The 21,298-nt window shown below is 33.5% G+C and overlaps 1 protein-coding gene across 3 annotated transcripts in view; it reads left to right on the top strand.

The window, feature by feature from the left end:
* KCNJ3 (potassium inwardly rectifying channel subfamily J member 3) overlaps positions 1-21,298 on the top strand; it is a 131,346-nt gene that overhangs the window by 40,488 nt on the left and 69,560 nt on the right. The window contains exon 3 of one of the 3 annotated variants that reach the window (XM_045830431.1): positions 20,504-20,658. The exons of the other annotated variants lie outside the window; for them this stretch is intronic. Within the exon in view, the coding sequence (XP_045686387.1) occupies positions 20,504-20,607 (104 nt within the window). The 3' untranslated portion in view covers positions 20,608-20,658. Of the gene's footprint in view, positions 1-20,503; positions 20,659-21,298 lie in introns of those variants that run through there. 3 annotated transcript variants of the gene reach the window in all.

Raw genomic sequence — 21,298 nt, 5'->3', positions numbered from 1 at the left:
CTTTGCTGTATGATTTTCCAGTGTTATATTTCAGTGGAAGTTTTTCTTCTCTTTAGCCCTTAGTCTTTTTGGGGGGGTAGGGGTGAGGGAAGTGTTTCCTGAAATAGGAGACAAAAAACATTTGTATTAAAAATGATCAGAAGTGAATTGTTTTCTTGATATTGGGAGATGGTCATTTCTTCATGTAAATCTTCTGCTTGTGGATGTAGGTAGACTTGAATGAAAACTTGAGTAAAAAAAAATCCAATATTTATGTGGCCAATCATAGCTGAAAATAGAATTTAGTATATTGACTTGAGGTTTAAGATGACAGGTGAAACATATGAGTTATTTCCCTTCCTTCCCCAAATTTTATTAAAATTTGTATGTGCAAAGACATAAGTCCATAAGAATCCTGGGAAGCAGGAAAGGATGTAATCAGTAGATAAGACATTTTGCTGAATTTTTGGAATATGTTAAACCAATAAAATGCAGTGAGGGAGATACTGGAGCAGAGAAATCTGAAATACAAAAATTGAAACTAAAATTTGCTTCAGAGCAAAGAGACATTGCCCACTGTGAAGTCGCAGAAATCATTCCCTTTGGAGAAAAAGACATACAGAGATACTTGAAGACAGTCTGGTAAGGAGTTGGCCCACCTGGCCCCCTCTACCATTCTGCTGGCTTCAGTGGTCGTAACCCATAGAAACCTGAGAGGACAGTGGTTTAGCATAGGTGCGAATTTGCTGGTATGGGTTTGGGGGGAAAGATGATATTAGTGTGGACTGAGAAATAAGCCAATAAAACCACTGAAACTTTAGGATTTCACATGTATAAACCTGAGGTAAATCTTCTGCTTGAGAGGGGCTCTTTTAAACCCAGCTCTGTAATGCTTAAAATGCCAAAGAAAGTAAGCCGGGGAATGAAATAAATGGGTAGGCAAAGATATACCAGGCTAAAGAAATTGGATGATTTTTTAAAATCAGGTAATATGTAATTTAGTGACTAATGCATTAAATTAAAAACAAACAAATAAAACAAAAAACAGTTGTTAACATGTGCAAGCTGCTGGAAGTTAGTACTGAAATCTTTTAGTCTATAGACTCAAAGACAAACAAATTAATTCAAAATATATATATAAATACAATGGCAATTTGGCAAATCTATGAGATACTATATTTCTGTTGAATGTAATATGTCAACAAAAACAAAATTGAAGTGGGATATAATTCACAAAGACTGGTAAATTTGAATTACTAGATGTATTGTATAGTGACTGTGGTACTGAGAGTAACTTTTAGGATTTATAGGATATTTGTAAATAATAAATATATATGGTTAAACATATCTTTTATCCATACGAGGTCATGGAGAATATCCCAAAATATTTCCAAAATTCATTCTCATATTTGTCACATTTCTTGCCATGAAATGAAAATAGAAATTCACAGCAAAAGGATATATATATACACATACATGTGTATGTTTTGTGTGTGTGTGTATATATATATATATATATATATATATATATATATATATATGTTTTTTCTTTTTAAGGATAATTTCTTCATAGGTCTAGTCCCAATCTATATCTCAGTGATTTTATTTAAAATTAATAAGTCTAAAAATTTAAACAAGCAACAATTCATTTAAAGAAATTTTGAGTTAAAAATAATTCAAACTGAACTTTAAGCAGTAATTCAAAATGACGAGGTCAAGAAATTAAATTTATAGTCTTAATGATGACTTATTAGCAAGGAGAAAAAGACAAAATGAACTGAACTTAAAATAGAAAAAGAGCAATTAAATAAAGCTATAGAAGTAAAGGAAACTATTAAAGAGTAAAACAGATATTTATTAAGTCCCTTATCTCCAAAGTAGAAGAGAAAACTGAATCCCAAATCTGATATCTTATTGGTTCAAATGGACAAGGAAATTGACAAATAATTGAGGAGTTTAATTATAGAAAGAGAAATATAGATATGGATGGATGAATGGATGGATGGAAGGAAAGGCAGGGAAGGGAGAGAACACTGTGCAAATGGCTCTTGGGGAATAAAAATGAACATCAATGCTGGTATCAACAACAAATAAAGTAAAGATGAAGAATGCTTATTATGAATATAAAATTGAAGTTTGCTACTCTTAAGATACAATGCATATATATCATCTGTTGGTTCTATTAAACTTACTTTTAAACTTATAAAATTCAAATCATAATGGGCTAAATTTGAATTATAGATTTCAGATTATGTAGCTTTCTAAGAAAAATATATAAATATATTGCATAATAGTATCTTTAGATGACTTATATTTTTCCAAAATATCATTGCTTTCATGAAAAACACTTGAATGCATTCACTGTTTTTTGCCATGAAACAAAGTTTCTGAGTGCATTAAATTATTTATGATTATACCTTATAGTTAATTGTTACTATATATTTTTAGAATAGTTTTATTTTTGTTAAAGTGATCTATAAAAAGTATTTATATACAAATATAGTTGCATATATGACAATAAAAGTATCTTTTTAATAACAATGAACCTAAATACCATAAATAGATATAAAATAATGTAAGTATGCCTGTTATATATTTATTTATAAATAGTATATGTGTATTTATAAAAGGACTTGAAAGTTAATATGAATACCTCTTTTGTGCTTTATAGTATTGAACTTAGAGTTAAGAAAATCAAGAACTCAGTTAACTGCCCTATAATTATGATGGACTGCAAAGGACAGTTTTCCTATAAATTTATTATTAAAATCTGTAATGGAACTACATTTGATATTTTCATTAGGAAGTTCAATATTCATTTCAAGTTCCATTATGCTGAGTCTAAAAGATGTGGATCTAGGCAAACTCATGAATTTCAAAAGCATTATTTAAAGCAATAAGGAAAAAAACACATTTGCCATTTATGAAACTATATTTTAGGATGGAAACTGATTAATACAGTTGTTAATATTTTAAGATTACAAGGCAATGGAATTTGTAGAAAAAACAGATAAGCCTTGGCCCTGATTGGTGGTGTGCCTCAGTTGGTTGAGCACATCCTGCAAAGCAAGGGTTTCTGGTCCTATTCTGGTCAGGGCACATGCCTAGGTTGCAGTTCTGTCGCTTGTTGGGGCATGTGGGGGAGGCAACCAATTGGTATTTGTCTCACTCATCAATGTTTCTCACCCTCAATTTCTCCCTCCCCTCTCCTCTGTCTAAAATTAATTAATTAATTAATTAACTAATTAATTAAAAATTTTAAAAAGTTTCAGTCAAGTAGCTTATAGCCTGATATTTTCCCTCTCTAATATTTACTTGACTTCAATTTAGATTTGATTTTTTCACTTTTTTTACAATAATCATTATCCATTTAAAATATTCTAATTTTATCAGTGGAGATGCTGGGAACCTCAAAGAAGTTACGAAACATGTCCAAAGACACACTAGCTAGTAAGTGGTGGAACAAGTCACATACTGCAGACCTGTCGACCCTTGACCTTACTTGTTCATAATGGTATTATTTATAATAAACTTTCTTTTGTAATTGTGTTCTTAATACATTTTAAAAGCCTTCAAGACAGAGTGAAATTTTCTCAGGCTTTCTACCTTTACTGTAGTCCAGGCAGAAAGTCTGAAATTTTTAGTTTGACCTTTGGCTAAGATCTGCTCTTGACCTTGTCTCTCAACTTGGATTTTTCTTCTGATTGATTTTCCTGTTTTAGAACCAGTTTGCCCTTGCTTTCTGACTACTTCTTTCATTTAAAGCTTTTGTTTTAACTCTCTATTATATTCCCATTCTGATTAACTCAGGCAAAGTGACTCAGAAGCAAGGGCTTGGGGATTCTTTTCTGCAAATTTCAGAGTCAGTTAACATTTTGGGGTCTTAATATTTTACTTACACCTTGATTTTGAGATCACTGTTTATTTGCATCCACTTTTGAGAGATAATAGAGATCCATGTACCTTTTACCTCATTTCCCCTGATAGTAACCTCTCGCTAAACTCCATACAGTACGTAATATCACAGCCGGGGTTCTGACCCTGGAACAGTCAAGGCACAGAAAATTTCCATCACTGAGTGGATTGCTCAGGCTGCTCTTTTATAGGCAAACCTACTTCTTTCCTTCACCCACCTTTTTCTCAACACCTAGCAACTGCTAATCTGTTCTCTAATTCTCTGATTTTGTTATTTCAAGAATATCACATAAATTGAAATATACAGTATGTGACATTTGGGGATTTCTTTTCACTCAGCCTAGTTCTCTGGATATTCATTAAGATTGTTGCATGCATCAATAGTGTGTTCATTTATGTAGCTGAGCACAATTCTGTGGTTTCAATTTAGCATACCTTGTATGAACAATTATCCTTTATATGGTAGCTGAATTATTTCAATTTTTTGCCTATGATAAATAAAGCTTCTGTAAACATCATGTACAAATGTATAAGTGAATGTACGTTTTCATTTCTCTGTATGAATAAGATCCCAATTTCTGGGACGTGTGGTAGTTGTGTGTTTAGTTTTTAAAGAGAATGCCAATCTGTTTTCCAGAATATACCGTTTACATTCCCACTAGCAATGGACAAGTGACACAGTCTCTGCCTCTTTACTATAGTATTAGTGTTTACACAATTTTTACTTGAAACATTTTTATAGGTGTTTCATTGTGGTTTTAATTTACATTTCTCTAATAGCTAATGATAATTAACTTATTTTGGAGGGGGCGTATTTGCCATCTGTATATTTTCCTAGAAATTTCTACCCATGTTCTAATTGCATTTTTTAATTGTTTAGTTGTGAAAGTTTTTCTTTCAGAAATATTCTACACAGTCTTGTTAGATATGTAGTTTTCAGATAGTCTCACTCAGTCTGTAGCTCATCTTTTTATCTTTTTCACAGGGTCTTTGTAAAGCACAAGTTTTTAATTTTGATGAGGTTTAATTTATCAGTGTTTGTCTCTATGAATTGTGCTTCTGGTGTCAAGTATAATACTCGCTCTAGCCCATTCTTGTTTCTATAGCTACATAATAAATCTTGAAATCAGGTAGCCTGATTCTTTCACCTTGTTTTCCTTTTTCATTGTTCTTTTATTTATTCTAGTTACTTGTATTTCCATATGAATTATACAATAATATTATTTACATTTATGAACAATAATGTTTGGGTTTTTATATGAATTTTTTGAACCTGTAGATTAATTTGAGGAATAATTGGCATGTTTACTATTTTGAGTCTTGCAATCAAGGAGCAATGTATGTCTTTATTTGAGTGTATTTTGTTTTCTTTGATTTGTTCTACCAGCAATTTGCAATTTAAGCATATAAATTCTGTGTATGTTTTGTAAGGTTTACTTCTAGGTAAATTTGATTTTTTAATATTTATATTGATATTCTGCCTTGATATGGACTGTTTGTGCCCCCCCAAATGCATGTGTTGAAACCTACTCCCCAACACCATGGTATTTGGGGCTGGGGCTTTTGCAAGGTGATGAAGTCATGAAGATGAAACCCTCATGAACTAGATTAACACCCTTACAAAAGAGATTCCAGGCAGCTTCCTTGCTTTCTGCCATGTGAGGACACACGAAATAATAATCATCCATGAACCAGGAAGCAGGCCCTCACCAGACAATGATACTGCTGGTGACTTAATCCTGGACTTCCCAGCTTCCATAATCATGATAAATACATGTCTGTTTGTGTATAAGCCAGCCACTCTCTGGTAATTCTGGTATAGCAGCCTGAATGGACTGAGACATACCTGTAACCTTGCTGAAATAGTAAACTTTTATTTTATTTTTTGATAGATTTCAAAAATTTTCTGTATAGAAAATCATTTTTTTCTGTGAGGAGTAACAGTTGTATTAATTTTTTTTAATTTCTGAGGACAAAGGATTTTATTTTACTTTCTCATACCATGAGCTTCCAGCGCTACATTGAATACGAGTTAAGCTTGTAGACATTCTTGTCTTATGACTACTGGTCATTTTAGGAGACTCTGGACCTTATCTGGCACTTCTGATGTAGTTGGCTTCCTCTAGCACTGCTTGAGTGCTGGGAAAGTGAGATGGGAGTTAGCCTCCATTGACCTTGGTGCCAGACATGGTTGGGAATTCTGTCCCCCAGGAGGCCTCCACTGATATTTCTCTGGGCAGGTGATGTAAAAATGCCAACTGACTGCTCTCCAGGTGGCCTCCACTGAGTCTGTGGGTGGAAGGGAGTGGCTTAGTTACTGGAGAAAGTTTTGCCTCTTGTAAGTTCCCTCTGACATTTTTCTCAGCAGGAGTAAAGAAGGCACCTTATCACTACCAGTTGGGAGTGGAAGTCCAGACTTTCCACCTGGTCTTTACTGACACAGTGGGGTGGGGTGGGTGGCCACTCCTCAGTCTTCTCTGAGACCTCAGTGGAGGGAGAGTTGGAGTTCCCCAGGTGAAGGGGAATTACCCACTTGATGATTGCCAGTGTGGGTGGGGTAGGACCAAAGATTTTTCTGCAGTATTTGAGCAGAGCAGAGTGATCATAGCTTAAAAGTTTGCTATCTTGTTGGATTGCCATTTTTTTCTTTTCTTTGTCTAGAGAGAACAGGCTTTTTATGAGGCTTATTTTTTTGATCTGTGTCTGTTGGCATTTCTTGGTTTTTAGTTTTTTGCTTCAAGTCTGGGAAATGTGAGCCCAAGAGAATACCTGGTAAATTAACTACCATATCTTTCCTGGTGGACTGAGATTCCCTGTCATTTTGCCTTTGTTTCTTCAGCTTTCAGTCTTATGTTTGCTTTATATATAATGTCCCAAGATTTTAGTTATATTTAACTGGAGAAACAAGTATATCTATTCCAACTTTCCAGAAGTAGAACTCCCTCTGGACTTTATTTTATGTAAAACAAATAAACACAATCTATTAGCTGGTTACTTCCCAGAGAAATTTATGGCATTTTGATTTTTAGACATATATGTGCTAAAATGATAAAGACATGTAATAATATAATTTCCATTATCATTACTGGTAGTGAAGATATATATATATATATGCACATATATACACACATATATATGCACATATATCTGTACACACAACATACATATAATGTATATATATTTGAAATATATTTATTTTGAAAAAGAATCACCATGAGCATAAGACAGTTCATAAAGATTCCTAAAGCTACATAAGAAATGAACAGACAGACCTTAAACTCTTCTTGATTTTTTCTTTTTTTTTTTTGCTCTAACTTCCTGGAAAATCATTTGTGAAATGTTTTCCCTAAGTTATTACACCACAATGAAATAGACAAGGCTTTTATCTAAATGAGCAGAACAGTGTGTTGCTCAGATCTTAGCATCTAGTCTAGTCTTATAATCTAGTCTAGTGTGCCTGTTGTAAAATGAAAATACAAACTTCTAACAAGGGAACTACTTCCTGCTGTTGCTATTGAAAGAACAGGGAAGCCCTGGGTCATTACTTTTGTACAATAAGTGGCACATACTGAACTTGTAGTGCTTTTTCATTGTGTAAACCTCTTTCGAGTCGTACTTTATATTCTGTTAGGTAAGAAATGAATTGAAATTAATGCCTTTCTTGAGAAATCAGTATTTTACTTGTCATAAAATATATACCTTTTGAGCTATTAGCAATTACTCCTTTTATCATTTACCACTGTGATTAGGGCAACAATCTTTCTTGTAGAATTATTTGTAAAATAAAAGTTGTAAGAGACAAAAGAATCATTGAAGTGGAAATGGAAAAAATTAGTTAGTATCCTTCACTTCTTATCTTTTTGCTTATATATAGTTTTTATAACACTCCTGTGTAACAAAGGATATTTAAAAAAAAAAACGAGTATCCAACTTGTCATTGTTGTTGTTGTGGACCCATTAGAGAGGCATGAATCTAATCTGTTTCTACCCCTGTTCTGGAAAGTGGAGTGGAGAGGGAGGTACAACACAATAGTAACCTGTCAAAAAGTCTGAGGTCTCCTTACACTGTCCCTCCCCATAAACTTGCACTACAAGTAAACAGCTTCTCCGTTTCATGCCTGTTCCAGAAAAAAGAAAGGAGAGGTTATTGCTTTAGTTTCAAAAGAACAAATAGCCCACCATGAAATAGTTTCTCAAGAGAAATGTGCATAAAGCTGTGCCTCAGAAATTGTAACACTTTGAGGCCAGAACCCTACAAAGCTCCTGCAGATGAAGGCCTGGTGTTTAATGGAGCAAGGGACCCAAATACCAAAGGCCATGGTTTTGGAAAATAGATAAAAGATTGCAGTGCCCAAGGCCAGGAAGCGGGTCATCTTTGAATAAACTACATGGGGCTTGGTCAGGGAGCATCTCCACACTAACCAGTTCTCATTAAACCCGAAGTTATTCTCCAAGTTTCCTGTACAAATATGTTATCCTGAGACTCTAGTGAATCCCCAGGGATCATTGAGGGTCCTTATCTCTACCACTTTCCACCACTTTCCAAAATATAATACATTACTAAGAATTTTCTGTCATTCCTATGTGACACGAAGAAGTAAATCTTATTAGATTTAGATTTTTGAAAAAGTTATGAAATATGACTTCTTTTTGAATGCTACCCATTAACCAAATTCATACTTATTACCTATGTATCTATTAAGCAATGCTTCTTTAAAATTAATGTGACTCATATTTTTAAGTCAATTTGAGGTAGTTTGATTGGTTCCCTCCCTGATTTTTGCTCTTGCTCTTTCATGTGTTAGAGATATAGTCACCTTTCAAATAAAATTTCTGTAAAAAACAAAACTATGTTTGTATCTTAGAGTATGATAGGTCACCTTGACAGTTGTCTTTAAAAGTGAAAGTACAAAAAAGAAAAAAGAAAGAAAGTTATATGTGGTTCTGTGTTACAAGTTGGGTTTTTTTCTTAAAAAATGTTATGGAATATGATACCATCTAGTGAGAGAGAGTGAGGAAACAGTTCTGTGTGACATTTCTAATATGCCTGGTGTGGTGCCCTTTGTCCTCTGCCTTGGAACCAAGCTCATCCACTTGTGAGATCTAGTTTAGAATAAATGTGAGTGAATTGAAAATGTTCAGTCATACAGTGATTGACAGATTGTTTAGAAACCTAAAGTGCTCTTCATTCAGATGTATTAGGAAATTAGGTAATAGCTTACATGCTCAAGAAGCAGTGATAAAATCCAGTTTTGTTTTGTTTCTTTAAAGTTTAACTGTCAGAGGGAAGACTGATGCACATACTAGGAATCATAAATTATTTCATGTGATAGATTAGACATTTGGTAAATGTACTATAGATAGGGACATAGTAACAATTATCTGTTAGATATTTGACTTTTCCTTAGCATGATGGTGATAAATGAAGTGGCTTGTGAAACACTTTTCAAAATTCAACTGACCAGACTCATTGCAATGAAGAGCTCTTAATGTTTTCATTATTTGATATTATCAGGGATCATTCTCATTTCATTTTTTAAAATTCCTAGATGCACTGAATAATTAGTGTCAGTGCCTTTATTTTTGGTTGGAATGGGTCCTAGTGGGGTGAATTGTGTCAATACAAAGGTAAAGCAGTTCCTATAGAAGCTATTAATTTTGTATTAATTATCATTTAGAAATTTAACCACTGAACACTAAGTAATAGATTCACTGACAAATGAAGGGACCTTACAAATGTATGTAGTTGATACCAAGTGACCCCCCAAAATGAGATTTCTCAGATATCTTTGTCCATGGAAAAGTTGGATTTGCTTAAAAGTCTCAGAAAATCTGCCTTATTATGTTTCACGAAGATAGTTAGCTTGCCAGTCTCCAGGATGGTAACCCAGTTCTCTGTCAGTCTCAGCATTCTATAGGTTTGCTTTGACAAATAAGCAAAAAAGAAAATTGGATGCATCTGATTGTCATAATGTTGCATAGACAGAACTTCTAATCATTGAACTCAATAAGAATGTAACTCATCTCAGAGGGTTGTAATCCAAGATATTTTGTTTTTGCTCTTTTGTATTTTAAATGTGCTTGAATTACTGGTTTTATCACTTAGTTTTGTGATCTTGGAAAAGGAACATGATTTCTCTGATACTCATTTCTCTCTCATCTGTAAAACCAGAACAGGTTATTTCTGAGGAAGGGGAGGTGCATACATAATTACCACTAAATACATATTCACTTACCTACCTTTGTATAGACTCAAAATTGTGAAAATTTTACTCATACTTTCTTTTGAACAACATTAAATGGTACAACTATATAAATATGGGAAATATAAATTGGTCTATGTTAAGAAATTCTTTATATTTATTTGAACACATATTTTGCTACTATACTTAATCAGGTAATTAATAAGCAAAGCCTTCATTTTAGCTTCAGTATCTATAGGATTTGGTCATAAGCTCTGCTAATTAATAATAGTATAGCAATACTAATTATTGCTAATATAATTAAATATCTATACTAAAACTTTTGGATAAAACACATTTATGTAAATTATGGAACATTTATAAATTTAATGCTTTGTTGTTACTTAATACAGCAGTGACTCATTCCAAAACTGATTAGAATTCTTTATATATGACTTTCTATTAATTTCTTTCATGAAATTATACCATTTATTGAAGTAGGTTCTGAATTTTGGTATAATTCCTTTGTTTCGGGGCAGCCAGGCATAAAGGAGCAGACAATCACAGAAGCAGCAACAAAAAAAACACTGTTACCATTTTATCTTCAATCTCAGCTGCTTGTGCCTCTTATACAACTTTATTGTAAGAGGTAACTAAGGACATGGTTTTGCTTTACCCTTGTGCATTTGTTATTCACCAGAGGCTTTTGCTGGCCACTCATTCATTGCAACACTTTTCTCCAAAGATCATGAGTAGAATAAGAAAAGGTGTAAGTTAAGTATCTAGAGTGATAACAGAAATCTTCATAATTGTATATATTTTCTAGTCAGAAAAGGCTAAAACAGAGAAAGAAAAAGATTGATGTGTGAGAGAAACATTGATCGGTTGCCTCTCACACACCCTCAGTTGGGGACCTAGCCCTACACCCATGCATGTGCCCTGACCAGGATTGAACCGCCGACCTTTTGGTGTGTGGGACAACACCCAACCCTCTGAGCCCCACCAGTCAGGTGAACTATTTTTCACTTTTACCTTCTGATAAGGAATTATTTTCCTTCAAATAAACTTTGAAAATCTGTATTTGGGACATGGGAAATTGAGCTATGTACATGATCATTACAATAGAAAAAAATTATTATTCATATTGCTCTAAAATTATAACATTTTAATGGATTTTACTTTTTTAACTTTTTTGTGGTAAAAGTTTAGCCCGGTGATTTTCAATTTTTTTCATCAATATGGCACACATAAACTACTAAAATTCTGTGGCACACCAAAAAAATATTCTTTTTGCTGGTGTGACTAAAAGTAGGTACACTTTTAACTCATTCACACAGAAGACTATTGTTGTGTTGGCTGTTGTCTTTTTTTATTTTTTAACAATCTAAGGGAAAAGAGGTCAGGTATTTCATGTTTTTAAACCTCTTGCAGCAGACTGGTTGAAAATTACTGGTATAGCCTGTTGATATTCAACATTTTTTTCTTTTCAGATATATAATATAAATTTCTCTCTAAAGTACAAATCTCCCTAAGGAAACCTATAGCTCTATCTCACAAATTTGGATGATACATTTTCTCATTAAATATAAGAGTATTTCCTAATTACCATTTTAAGCTACGTTATTTAGAACTTTATAATTTTCCCAAATATGTGATATTTCAATTTAAGCTTTATTATGAATATTTACCTTAAATGTTTTTTCAGGTAAAAAACATACACTGTATAATTAGCATCCATTAAGCTGTAATATATATCTTTATTATGTGCTTCTTTCTGTTTATTTATTGCAGTTCTCTGTAAATGGTTGAAAAATTAAATGATCTCTTACAATATATAATAAAATTATAGAATTATAACTTCTAGGAAAAAAATAAAACACACTTGTTTGCTTGTATTATACCCTTTTGCTAAGGGTGCCTTAACAAAGGACCATAGATCAAATGCCTGAAACACCAGAAATTTATTTTGTCATAGGTCTGGATGCTAGAAGATCAAGATCAAGGTATCATCCAGGTTGGTTTCTTCTGAGCTGTCTTTTCTCAGCTTGTCCATGGGCATTTTCTCTCCATGGCTTCACATGGTCTTCCTTCTGTGTATGCCTGCCCTGTTTTCTCTTCCAGTGACATCGGTTTTGGAGGAGCAGGACCTCCACATAGTCTCATTTGAACTTACCCCTTTGAAGAGCTTGTCTCTAAAATACAGTCATGTTCTGTGGTGGTGGGATGAGTTGGGGCTTCAATATAAGATTTTGGGGAACACAAGTCAGTGCATCACATCTATTAAAATTACTTTTCACTTATTTAAAGAAATGTAACTTCTTTTATTTTTATTTCAATTAATTTTTTATAACTATCCATACAAGTGAAATACCTTGATGTTATCTTGAGTGAAGAATAAAAAAACATTTTTGGCCCTGGCTGGTGTAGCTCAGTGGATTGAGTGCAGACCTGCAAACCTAAGGGTCACTTGTTCAAGTCCCAGTCAGAGCACATCCCTAGGATGTGGACCAAGTCCCCAGTAGGGGCCATGTGAGAGGCGACCACACATTGATGTTTGTCTCCCTTTCTTTCACCTTCTCTTCCTCTCTCTCTAAAAATAAATAAAGTAAAATCTTAAAAAAATATTTTTGATTACAGAAAAAACTCTTCAGTGTAATCAAATTGAGGTTAACTTTTCTTTTACAATGCACTATTGTCATTATCAAAGTATTACAACAAAAATCAATATTTTTTCTATGCAACAGCAGCTATAGCTGATTAGCAACTGTAGTGGAAAAAATCAAATTCATTCATAACAACATAAGCTACCAAATAAACTACAAAATACATACAAATAAATAGATAAAGGAATGCAGAAGATACACAAAGTGTATGAAGCTAAATAGAAAGATATAAAAATGTGAAGAAATGTAGAAATATTTATTTAAAACTAAACTCTGTGGGTGGGGAAACAGATGGAAAAGGCTATGGGGATTAAGAAGTACAAATTGGAGGCAATAAAAACAGTCAGCAGTATGTAAAATACAATATAGATAATATAGTCAATAATACTGTAATAACTGTGGATGATCTCTTTGCAAGTTTTATAAATGCCTACTCACTATGTTATATACTTGAAACAAATATAATATTGTATGCCAATTATAATTGAAAAAAGCTGAATTCTATCATGTAAAACAGTAGTTAATTAAAAATAATCTATTTGGTACATCCTTATAGTAATAGGAAATATGAAACTTTATTTGATAATGATGAACACAGTAATAGTTAATCACTATCCTTTCTTGAATACTTACTATGTGTAAGTTCCTAGAGTTTATCAAATACAGGATCTGGCAGAATTAATGCCTGCTTGAGTGTGGTTGGTAGGGGGATAACATGAGTATAATAATTTATAGTTTTAATTTGAACATTTCATCTAAAATGTCATCTGGTGAGCTTGAGTGTAATATTATGTTACAGAATTACATGCTTATGATATTGTAATAAAAGATTCTAATGAAAAGAGGGTGTTATTTGTGCTGGATTCTGTATGTATTATTTGTTAGGACCAAACATTTCTCAAATATTTGCTTCTTCTAAGATCCTATGTAAACCCTCAAACCTCTCTAAACTTTGGTATCCTCAGCTGTAAAACTGTGATAATAACTGTTCCAGGGAGACATGAAGTGTTATGGAGTTTGGGATTACATTAAACTATTGAACGTTAAGATATAGAACTGAGAATAAGTAAAGGAAGCTATTGATTATATGACTTGCTATAAATTAAAACTTTTGTAATAGAAACACATCATGATTAGAGTTGACAAATGGAAGTCAGAAAGAAGACATGACTTATTTTAAATTATAATGTCTAAAAGATTTAATAGCTATAATCAACCAAATCAGTAGAAGTAACTTTAAGCAGTTTTTTGGTATCAGTTATTTTCTTTTTTAAAAATACATTTTATTGATCATGCTATTATAGTTCTCCCATTTCTTCCCTCTTTATTCCCTTTCACTCTGCCACAACCCCACCCACCTGCATTTCCCCTCACCCCCCAGTTCATGTCTGTGGGTCGTACATATAAGTTCTCGGGCTTCTACACTTCCTTTAATATTCTTAAATTACCCCTTCTATTTTCTCCCTACCATTTATGCTACTTATTCCCTGTACCTTTCCCCACCGATAACCCTCCATGTGATATCCATTTTTGTGATTCTGTTCCTATTCTGGTTGTTTGCTTAGTTTGTTCTTGTTTCTTTTAGGTTCAGTTGTTGATAGTTGTGAATTTGTTGTAATTTTACTGTTCATATTTTTTATCTTCTTCTTTTTCTTAGATAAGTCCCTTTAATATTTCATATAATAAGGGCTTGGTGATGATAAACTCCTTTAACTTGACCTTATCGGGGAAGCACTTTATCTGCCTTTCTATTCTAAATGATAGCTTTGCTGGTTAGAGTAATCTTGGATGTAGGTCCTTGTCTTTCATGACTTTGAATACTTGTTTCCAGCCCCTTCTTGCCTGCAGTTTCTTTTGAGAAATCAGCTGATAGCCTTATGGGCACTCCTTTGTAGATAACTGTCTCCTTTTCTCTTGCTGCTTTTAAGATTCTCTCTTTGTCTTTAATCTTGGGTAATGTAATTATGATGTGCCTTGGTATGTGCTTCCTTGGGTCCAACTTCTTTGGGAGTCTCTGAGTTTCGTGGAATTCCTGGAAGTCTATTTCCTTAGCCAGATTGGGGAAGTTTCCCTTCATTCGTTCAAGTAAGTTTTCAATTTCTTGCTCTTCTTCTTTTCCTTCTGGCACTCTTATGATTCAGATGTTGGAATGTTTAAAGTTTTCCTGGAGGTTCCTAAGCCTCTCTTCATTTTTTTTTTTGATTTCTTGTTTGTTCATTCTATTCTGGTTGAATGTTTATTTCTTCCTTCTGTGCCAAATTGTTGATCTGAGTCCCAGTTTCCTTTCTGTCACCGTTGGTTCCCTGTACATTTTCCTTTATTTCACTTTGCATAGCCTTCACTTTTTCCTCCATTTTGTGACCAAATTCAACCAATTCTGTGAGCATCCTGATTACCAGCATTTTGAACTCTACATCTGATAGGTTGGCTATCTCTTCATTGCTTAATTGTATTTTTCCTGGAGCTTTGATCTGTTTTTTCATTTGGGCCATTTTTTTTTGTCTTGGTGGCCTGTTATATAGAAAGAGGCAGAGCAGCCTTCATTATTAACCAGGGTGGGATAACCACATCACTGTGTTGTGATGCTGTATATGGGGGAGGGGTCTGAGAGGGAACAGTGCTCAGCTCTCGGCCAGCTTTCAGTCACTTTTGCTGCTACTCATAAGCAAATTAGGCCCTTCTGGTGCTGATTCCCAGGTGGGTGGGTTTGTGTAGGTTCTAGGACCCCGTAGGTCTCTCCAACTAACTCTCCTGTGAGTCTGAGAGTTTCTCTTGCTGCCTCAAACCCCACATGTTTTTTCAGTCATAGGTTTTGAGATTTTATTTCCCCACATCTGAACCTTGGATCGTACCATCTGCCTTGCTCCCCAGTTGTTTCTTCCGGTTTACCTGCACAAAAATATGGGACCGCCTAGTTCACCAGCTACTGCCTTGCCCACCCCAGTCCTCCAAACACTGCATTGCCTCGTGTCCTCTCTCCCCACTGCCTGTCTCTGCCCCTCCTACCAGTCTGGATGAATATGTCTTCTTTAACTCCTTGGTTGTCAGACTTCCATACAGTTTGATTTTCTGTCAGTTCTGGTTGTCTTTTGTTTTTAAATATGTTGTTGTTCTCCTTTTGGTTGTGCATGGAGGCACAGTGAATCTACCTATGCTTCTATCTTGGCCGGAAGTCCCTTGTACTAGTTATTTTCTCGAGAGAGCACTCCTATTTGGTTGGTATTATTACTGATCTCAGATGATGACCCTAAAACCTCTCTTACTGGGCACAAATTTTGTCTAATGCATTATAATGTAATGACCATTGTTTTTGTAGCTAGCCTTTTGAAGCTATTGAAATATTTCTTTATAATGGATTGCTAAAACTATAATTATTAGGTCAAAGGACAACAATATGACATCTCCTATCAGCTTCAATGCAGGTTAAACTGCATTGGAATTACTGGAATTACATTACCCATACATGAATTGTAGTAATGTTTATTAATGACAGCATTTCTGATTCAAAGCCATTTAGAAAAAGTATGGCACATTGCTTATTAAAATTGTGTTGTCACTAACATTAGGAAAATGTATACTTTATTTTACTTATTGTTTATTTATTGTATCCTTTGTCCAGATTTAAGACAGTAAGAACTCATCTTAGTTGAAGAATTTGTTCCAGATCTTAGCACTAAAGCATAAATGCCTGTCCTTCATCCAAATTTTAGTTTCCATTGGGAAATTTTTTTTTATATTTATTCTGAATTAGCAAACTACATTCCAGAATGTAGATATTTTTTTTTAATTCTTTAAACCATGTGGATGGCTCTTACTCACAGTTTTAAAAATGCATTTTGAAAATATGGTGTAACAGACAACTCTGAGAGAATGGAGGTGGAAAAGATTTCCAAAAGTCACTGTAGGTGTGGAGAAGAGAAAATGCTTTTGGCATTAATAATATGGTATTTTTAAACATCACACATATGATATTTCCAAAAAAATATACATTTAATTGTGTGATACATAGATGCTCATTTAGCCATAACATTTGCCTTATTCTTTCACTATAAAAACATATTATTTTGAAATGATACTACATTAACAGAAAAGTTACATAATATGGGAAATTCTCACTTACACTTCACCTAGCTTCTCTTGATGTTAATAACTTTCTTTTTTAAGTATATTTTATTGATTATGCTATTAGAGTTTTCCAAATTTCTCCCCCTTTCTTCCCTCTCCACCTTGAACCCCCCAACCCTCCAGCATCCCCCCAGTTCATGTCCATGGGTTTACATATAAGTTCTTTGAGTTCTCTGTTTCCTATACCATTTTTGACCTCTCCCCATTTATTTTATATCTACCAATTATGCTTCTTCTTCCCTGTACCTTTCCCCCCATTCATCCCTTACCCCTCCCCACTGAAATCTCTCCATGTGATGTCCATTTCTCTGATTCTGTTCCTGTTCTAGTTGTTTGCTTAGTTTTTATTTTCATTGTTTGCCTTTTCTTGTAGGTTCATTTGTTGGTAGTTGTGAGTTTATTGTCATTTTACTGTTCATATTTTTTGTCTTCTTTTTCTTAGATAAGTACCTTTAACATTTCATATAATAAGGGCTTACTGATTGTGAACTCCTGTAACTTGACCTATCTGGGAAGCACTTTATCTGTACTTTCATTCTAAATGATAGCTTTGCTGGATAGAGCAATCTTGGATGTAGGTCATTGCTTTTCATTAGTTCGAATATTTGTTTCCATCTTTCCAGCCCCTTCTTGCTTTTCAGAAATCAGCTGATAGTGTTATGGGCACTCTTTTGTAGGTAACTCTCTCCTTTCCTCTTGCTGATTTTAAGATTCTCTCTTTATCTTTAATTTTGGGCGACTTAATGATGATGTGCCTTGATGTATTCCTCTTTGGGTCTAACTTCTTTGGGACTCTCTGGGCTTCCTAAACTTCCTGGAAGTCTATTTCCTTAGCCAGATTGGGGAAGTTTTCCTTCACTATTTGTTCAAATAAGTTTTCAATTTCTTGCTGTTTTTCTTCTCCTTCTGGCACCCCTATTGGAATGTTTCAGGTTGTCCCAGAGGTTCCTCAGCCTCTCTTCATTTTTTTGAATTCTTGTTTCTTCATTCTGTTCCAGTTGGATGTTTGTTTCTTCCTTTTTTTCAAAATCATTGGTTTGAGTCCTGATTTCTTTCCTGTCACTGTTGGTTCCCTGAATATTTTGCTTTATTTCATTTTGGGTATCTTTCATTTGTTTTTTTCATTTTTCCACCAAACTCAATCAGTTCTGTGAGCATTTTGATTACCAGGGCTTAAACTCTCCATCAGATAGGTTGGATATCTCCTCATTGCTTAGCTTTCTTTCTGAAGCTTTGCTCTGTTCTTTTATTTGGACCATATGTCCAAATGCCTACATGTCCCTGCTGCCTTTTGAGCTGCTACCCCAGCACTGGAGTTCAGACTGAATGAATGTGAGTAAGCCCGTGTGTGGGACCTTTAAGAGAGGCCCTGTAAGAGGAATGTCTGGAACGCCAGAAGCCCTCCATGTCACTTGGCCATAATCTCTTCTGGGTTTTATAGCCAGAAGTTATGGGGAATTCTCCTCCTAGCACTGGAACCCTGGCCTTGGGGGCTTGGTGTAGGGCTGGGACCCCTTGTTCCTCAGGGAGGACCTCCACAGCTCAGATATTCCTTGTGTTTTTTTTCCACTGCATGTGGGTGTGTTGGATCAGCTCTTAATCTCTGCCTCTCCTGGCTTCTTTATATCCTTAATTGGAAGACTCCTGTTCAGCTATATTTTAGGCCATTCTGTATGATAGTTGTTCTTTAGTTTAATTTTACTTTTGATGTGGTTGTGAGAGGATTCAAGTATTACATTTACCTATGCTGCTATTAATGAGGACTGACCCAAAAATGTCTTTTAAAAAATAAACTTTTGTTTTAAAATAGTGTTGGGTTTATAGAAAAATTTCAGCCATAAACAAAATTTCCTTCTATTCCTGGTTCATATTATGAATGTGTTGACTTTTATCAAATGTTATTTCTGCACTCATTGAAAAGTCATTTTTTTCTTTATTCCTTTAATGTACTAGTGTATATTGATTGTTAGGTATTTAATCAACTTACCATTCCTTCAATAAACCTTGAATAAAATTACCTTCAATAAATACTTTCATATGTGGTATATATCCTTCTATATAATGGTGCATTTGCTTTAGAGCTTACTTCAGGCTTTTCATTTATTTTTATAAACTATATTTTTGATAATTTTCTATGTTGAGCATGCTTACCATCTACTCTAAGCAACTTAAAGTGTGCAATCCCATATTATGAACTGTACTCATCATGTTGTATATTAGATCCTCAGAAATGAGAGTTTGTACCTTTTGACTTATATCAGCTCAATTTCTTCCGCATCCCCAGTCCATGGCAGCCACTATTTTATTCTGTTTCTTTATGGTTGTCTTATTTCAATACTTGGTGTAATTCCCTGCTTGGTCATCTGTGTTGTTGCAAATGGCTTATGGCTGAATAATATTCCATTATATGTATACACACATACAGGGTGGGGCAAAAAGTAGATTTACATTTGTGAGTACATGAAACATAGCTTATTTGTCTATTATTATTTATTAATTGTTGTATAATTTTCAGTAAGAACAACTGTAAACATATCCCACCTTCTATGTATACGTAGTGTAGTATATGTACTATAGAAATTGATATAGCACACCAGTTTTCTTTATCTATTCATCTTTTGAAGGACATTTAGGTTGTATCAGGTTTTAGCTGCAAGTTTAATTTTTTTTTATCAGGCATAGCACTATTCATATTTTCTATTTTTAGTTCTATCAATTTTGGTCAGTTGTGTTTCCAAGGAATTTATTGTTTATTCTAATTATCAAATTGATTGATGCAGTGTTGTTTGTAATATCTTTTTAATATTTAAGTTTTATAATGATGCCTCTTTATTAATTTCTATAATTGGTAATGTATATTTCTACCATTTCTGTTCATCAGTCTTGCCTGAGATTTTTTGACATTTAAAAGTTTTCAAAATGTAAGCTTTTAATTTTATTGAGATTTTCTATTCTGTGTCTATTACTTTTGTCATTAACTTCTTAGTGGTGTTCTGTATTCCTTCTACTACATCTTATGGTTGATTTATCTTTTTATTTTTCGTTTCTTCCAGTGAAAGCTTAGAATACTAATTCTTATTTTTTCATTAAATTCAAAATATTACCTAGGTTTAATTTTGACAAGTTTTGATGCATAGGTTTATTTTGAGTTTTGTTGCTAAATTTTGTTATTATTTGAGTATTTTATTTAATCTCATAATACATTTACAAATGTTATTCTTCCTAAAATATTCATGCCAAATAAGGTTAAGAATCCGTGTGAATATATGTGGCCACAGAAGGCACGTAAATTCAAATAATTTTTATCGCAGTATAATGTTGCTTTTCATGATGATGAGACTTTTATGTTTATAAAACCTGTGAGAACTAAGATAGACATTTGTTCTAGGGTTCTAATTTTACATTTGTGTCACAAACCTGCCTTTTCTAATTGTTTGTGTTGAATATAGACTAACACAGTCTTTATTTTTTCTAAGTCTACATAGAAATAAAGTTACACAACAGGGATATAAAGATGTTAACATGCATCTAAAGGTTAATGCTATAGATTGGACAGTTTGGATTTGGAGTTTGGCTCTGGCTTTCACTAGCTTTCTAATACTAAATTAATTAAACTTTGTGTTTCTTTATTCAAATTAGGGACAACTTACAGAGGTATAGAAATCTGGATGTTTCTATCACAAATTCTTCTGTGTTTTAAGTTTGTCCTTCCACACAGTTTGCCCCAAAAGATGCCACTTTGAGGACATTCTATTTTGCTTTCATTTTGATAGTCTTCAGCGTTTTTCCATTATGGTTCCTAGATTTCCAGGTAGGTTTATATTTTTATATAAACAGCATACCTGGTGCATGCTTTTTTTATTAGTAGTATTTTGCCAATCCTAGAATCTAAATGATGTCTTCCTCATGTGACATCAATAAGAATTTTATGTTTAGATGTAGATGACAGTTTCATACATTCTGCATTTTGTATACATACAGTAGGGTTGGATTCCATTACCAAAAAGAGCTATCATATATGTATATTTCATATATACATATATGAAATAATGATGATATAGCATTATCATATGCATTAATTACCTCTTATATGCAAAGTTCTATCTTAACTACTTTATGCATGTTATTTTATTTTCAAAATGTCACTGTTTTATGTATTTAAGCCCTGATAGTCTCTAACCTAATTATGTAATAACTCACATTTGATAATTCAGTGAATATTAAGAAATTCATATTTTTATATATAGGACATCTATATATTGAGTTCTGTAAAACTGATTCTATAGCTAGTTATATTTTCATAGGGACATTTTCATTGAGTGTGTTATGTATTAGAAGAGAAAAAATAATCTTTTCAATCTACTTTAATACAGAGGAAAAAGGTAAATTTGTGAATTTTAACATTCAAGAAATTTAGAGTAGAAAGACCACAAG

This window comes from Phyllostomus hastatus, unplaced genomic scaffold (assembly GCF_019186645.2).
Source record: "Phyllostomus hastatus isolate PE091 unplaced genomic scaffold, TTU_PhHast_1.1 phas_contig_1, whole genome shotgun sequence".
NCBI classification, from domain to species: domain Eukaryota; kingdom Metazoa; phylum Chordata; class Mammalia; order Chiroptera; family Phyllostomidae; genus Phyllostomus; species Phyllostomus hastatus.
This window is presented reverse-complemented; position numbering and strand designations above follow the sequence as displayed.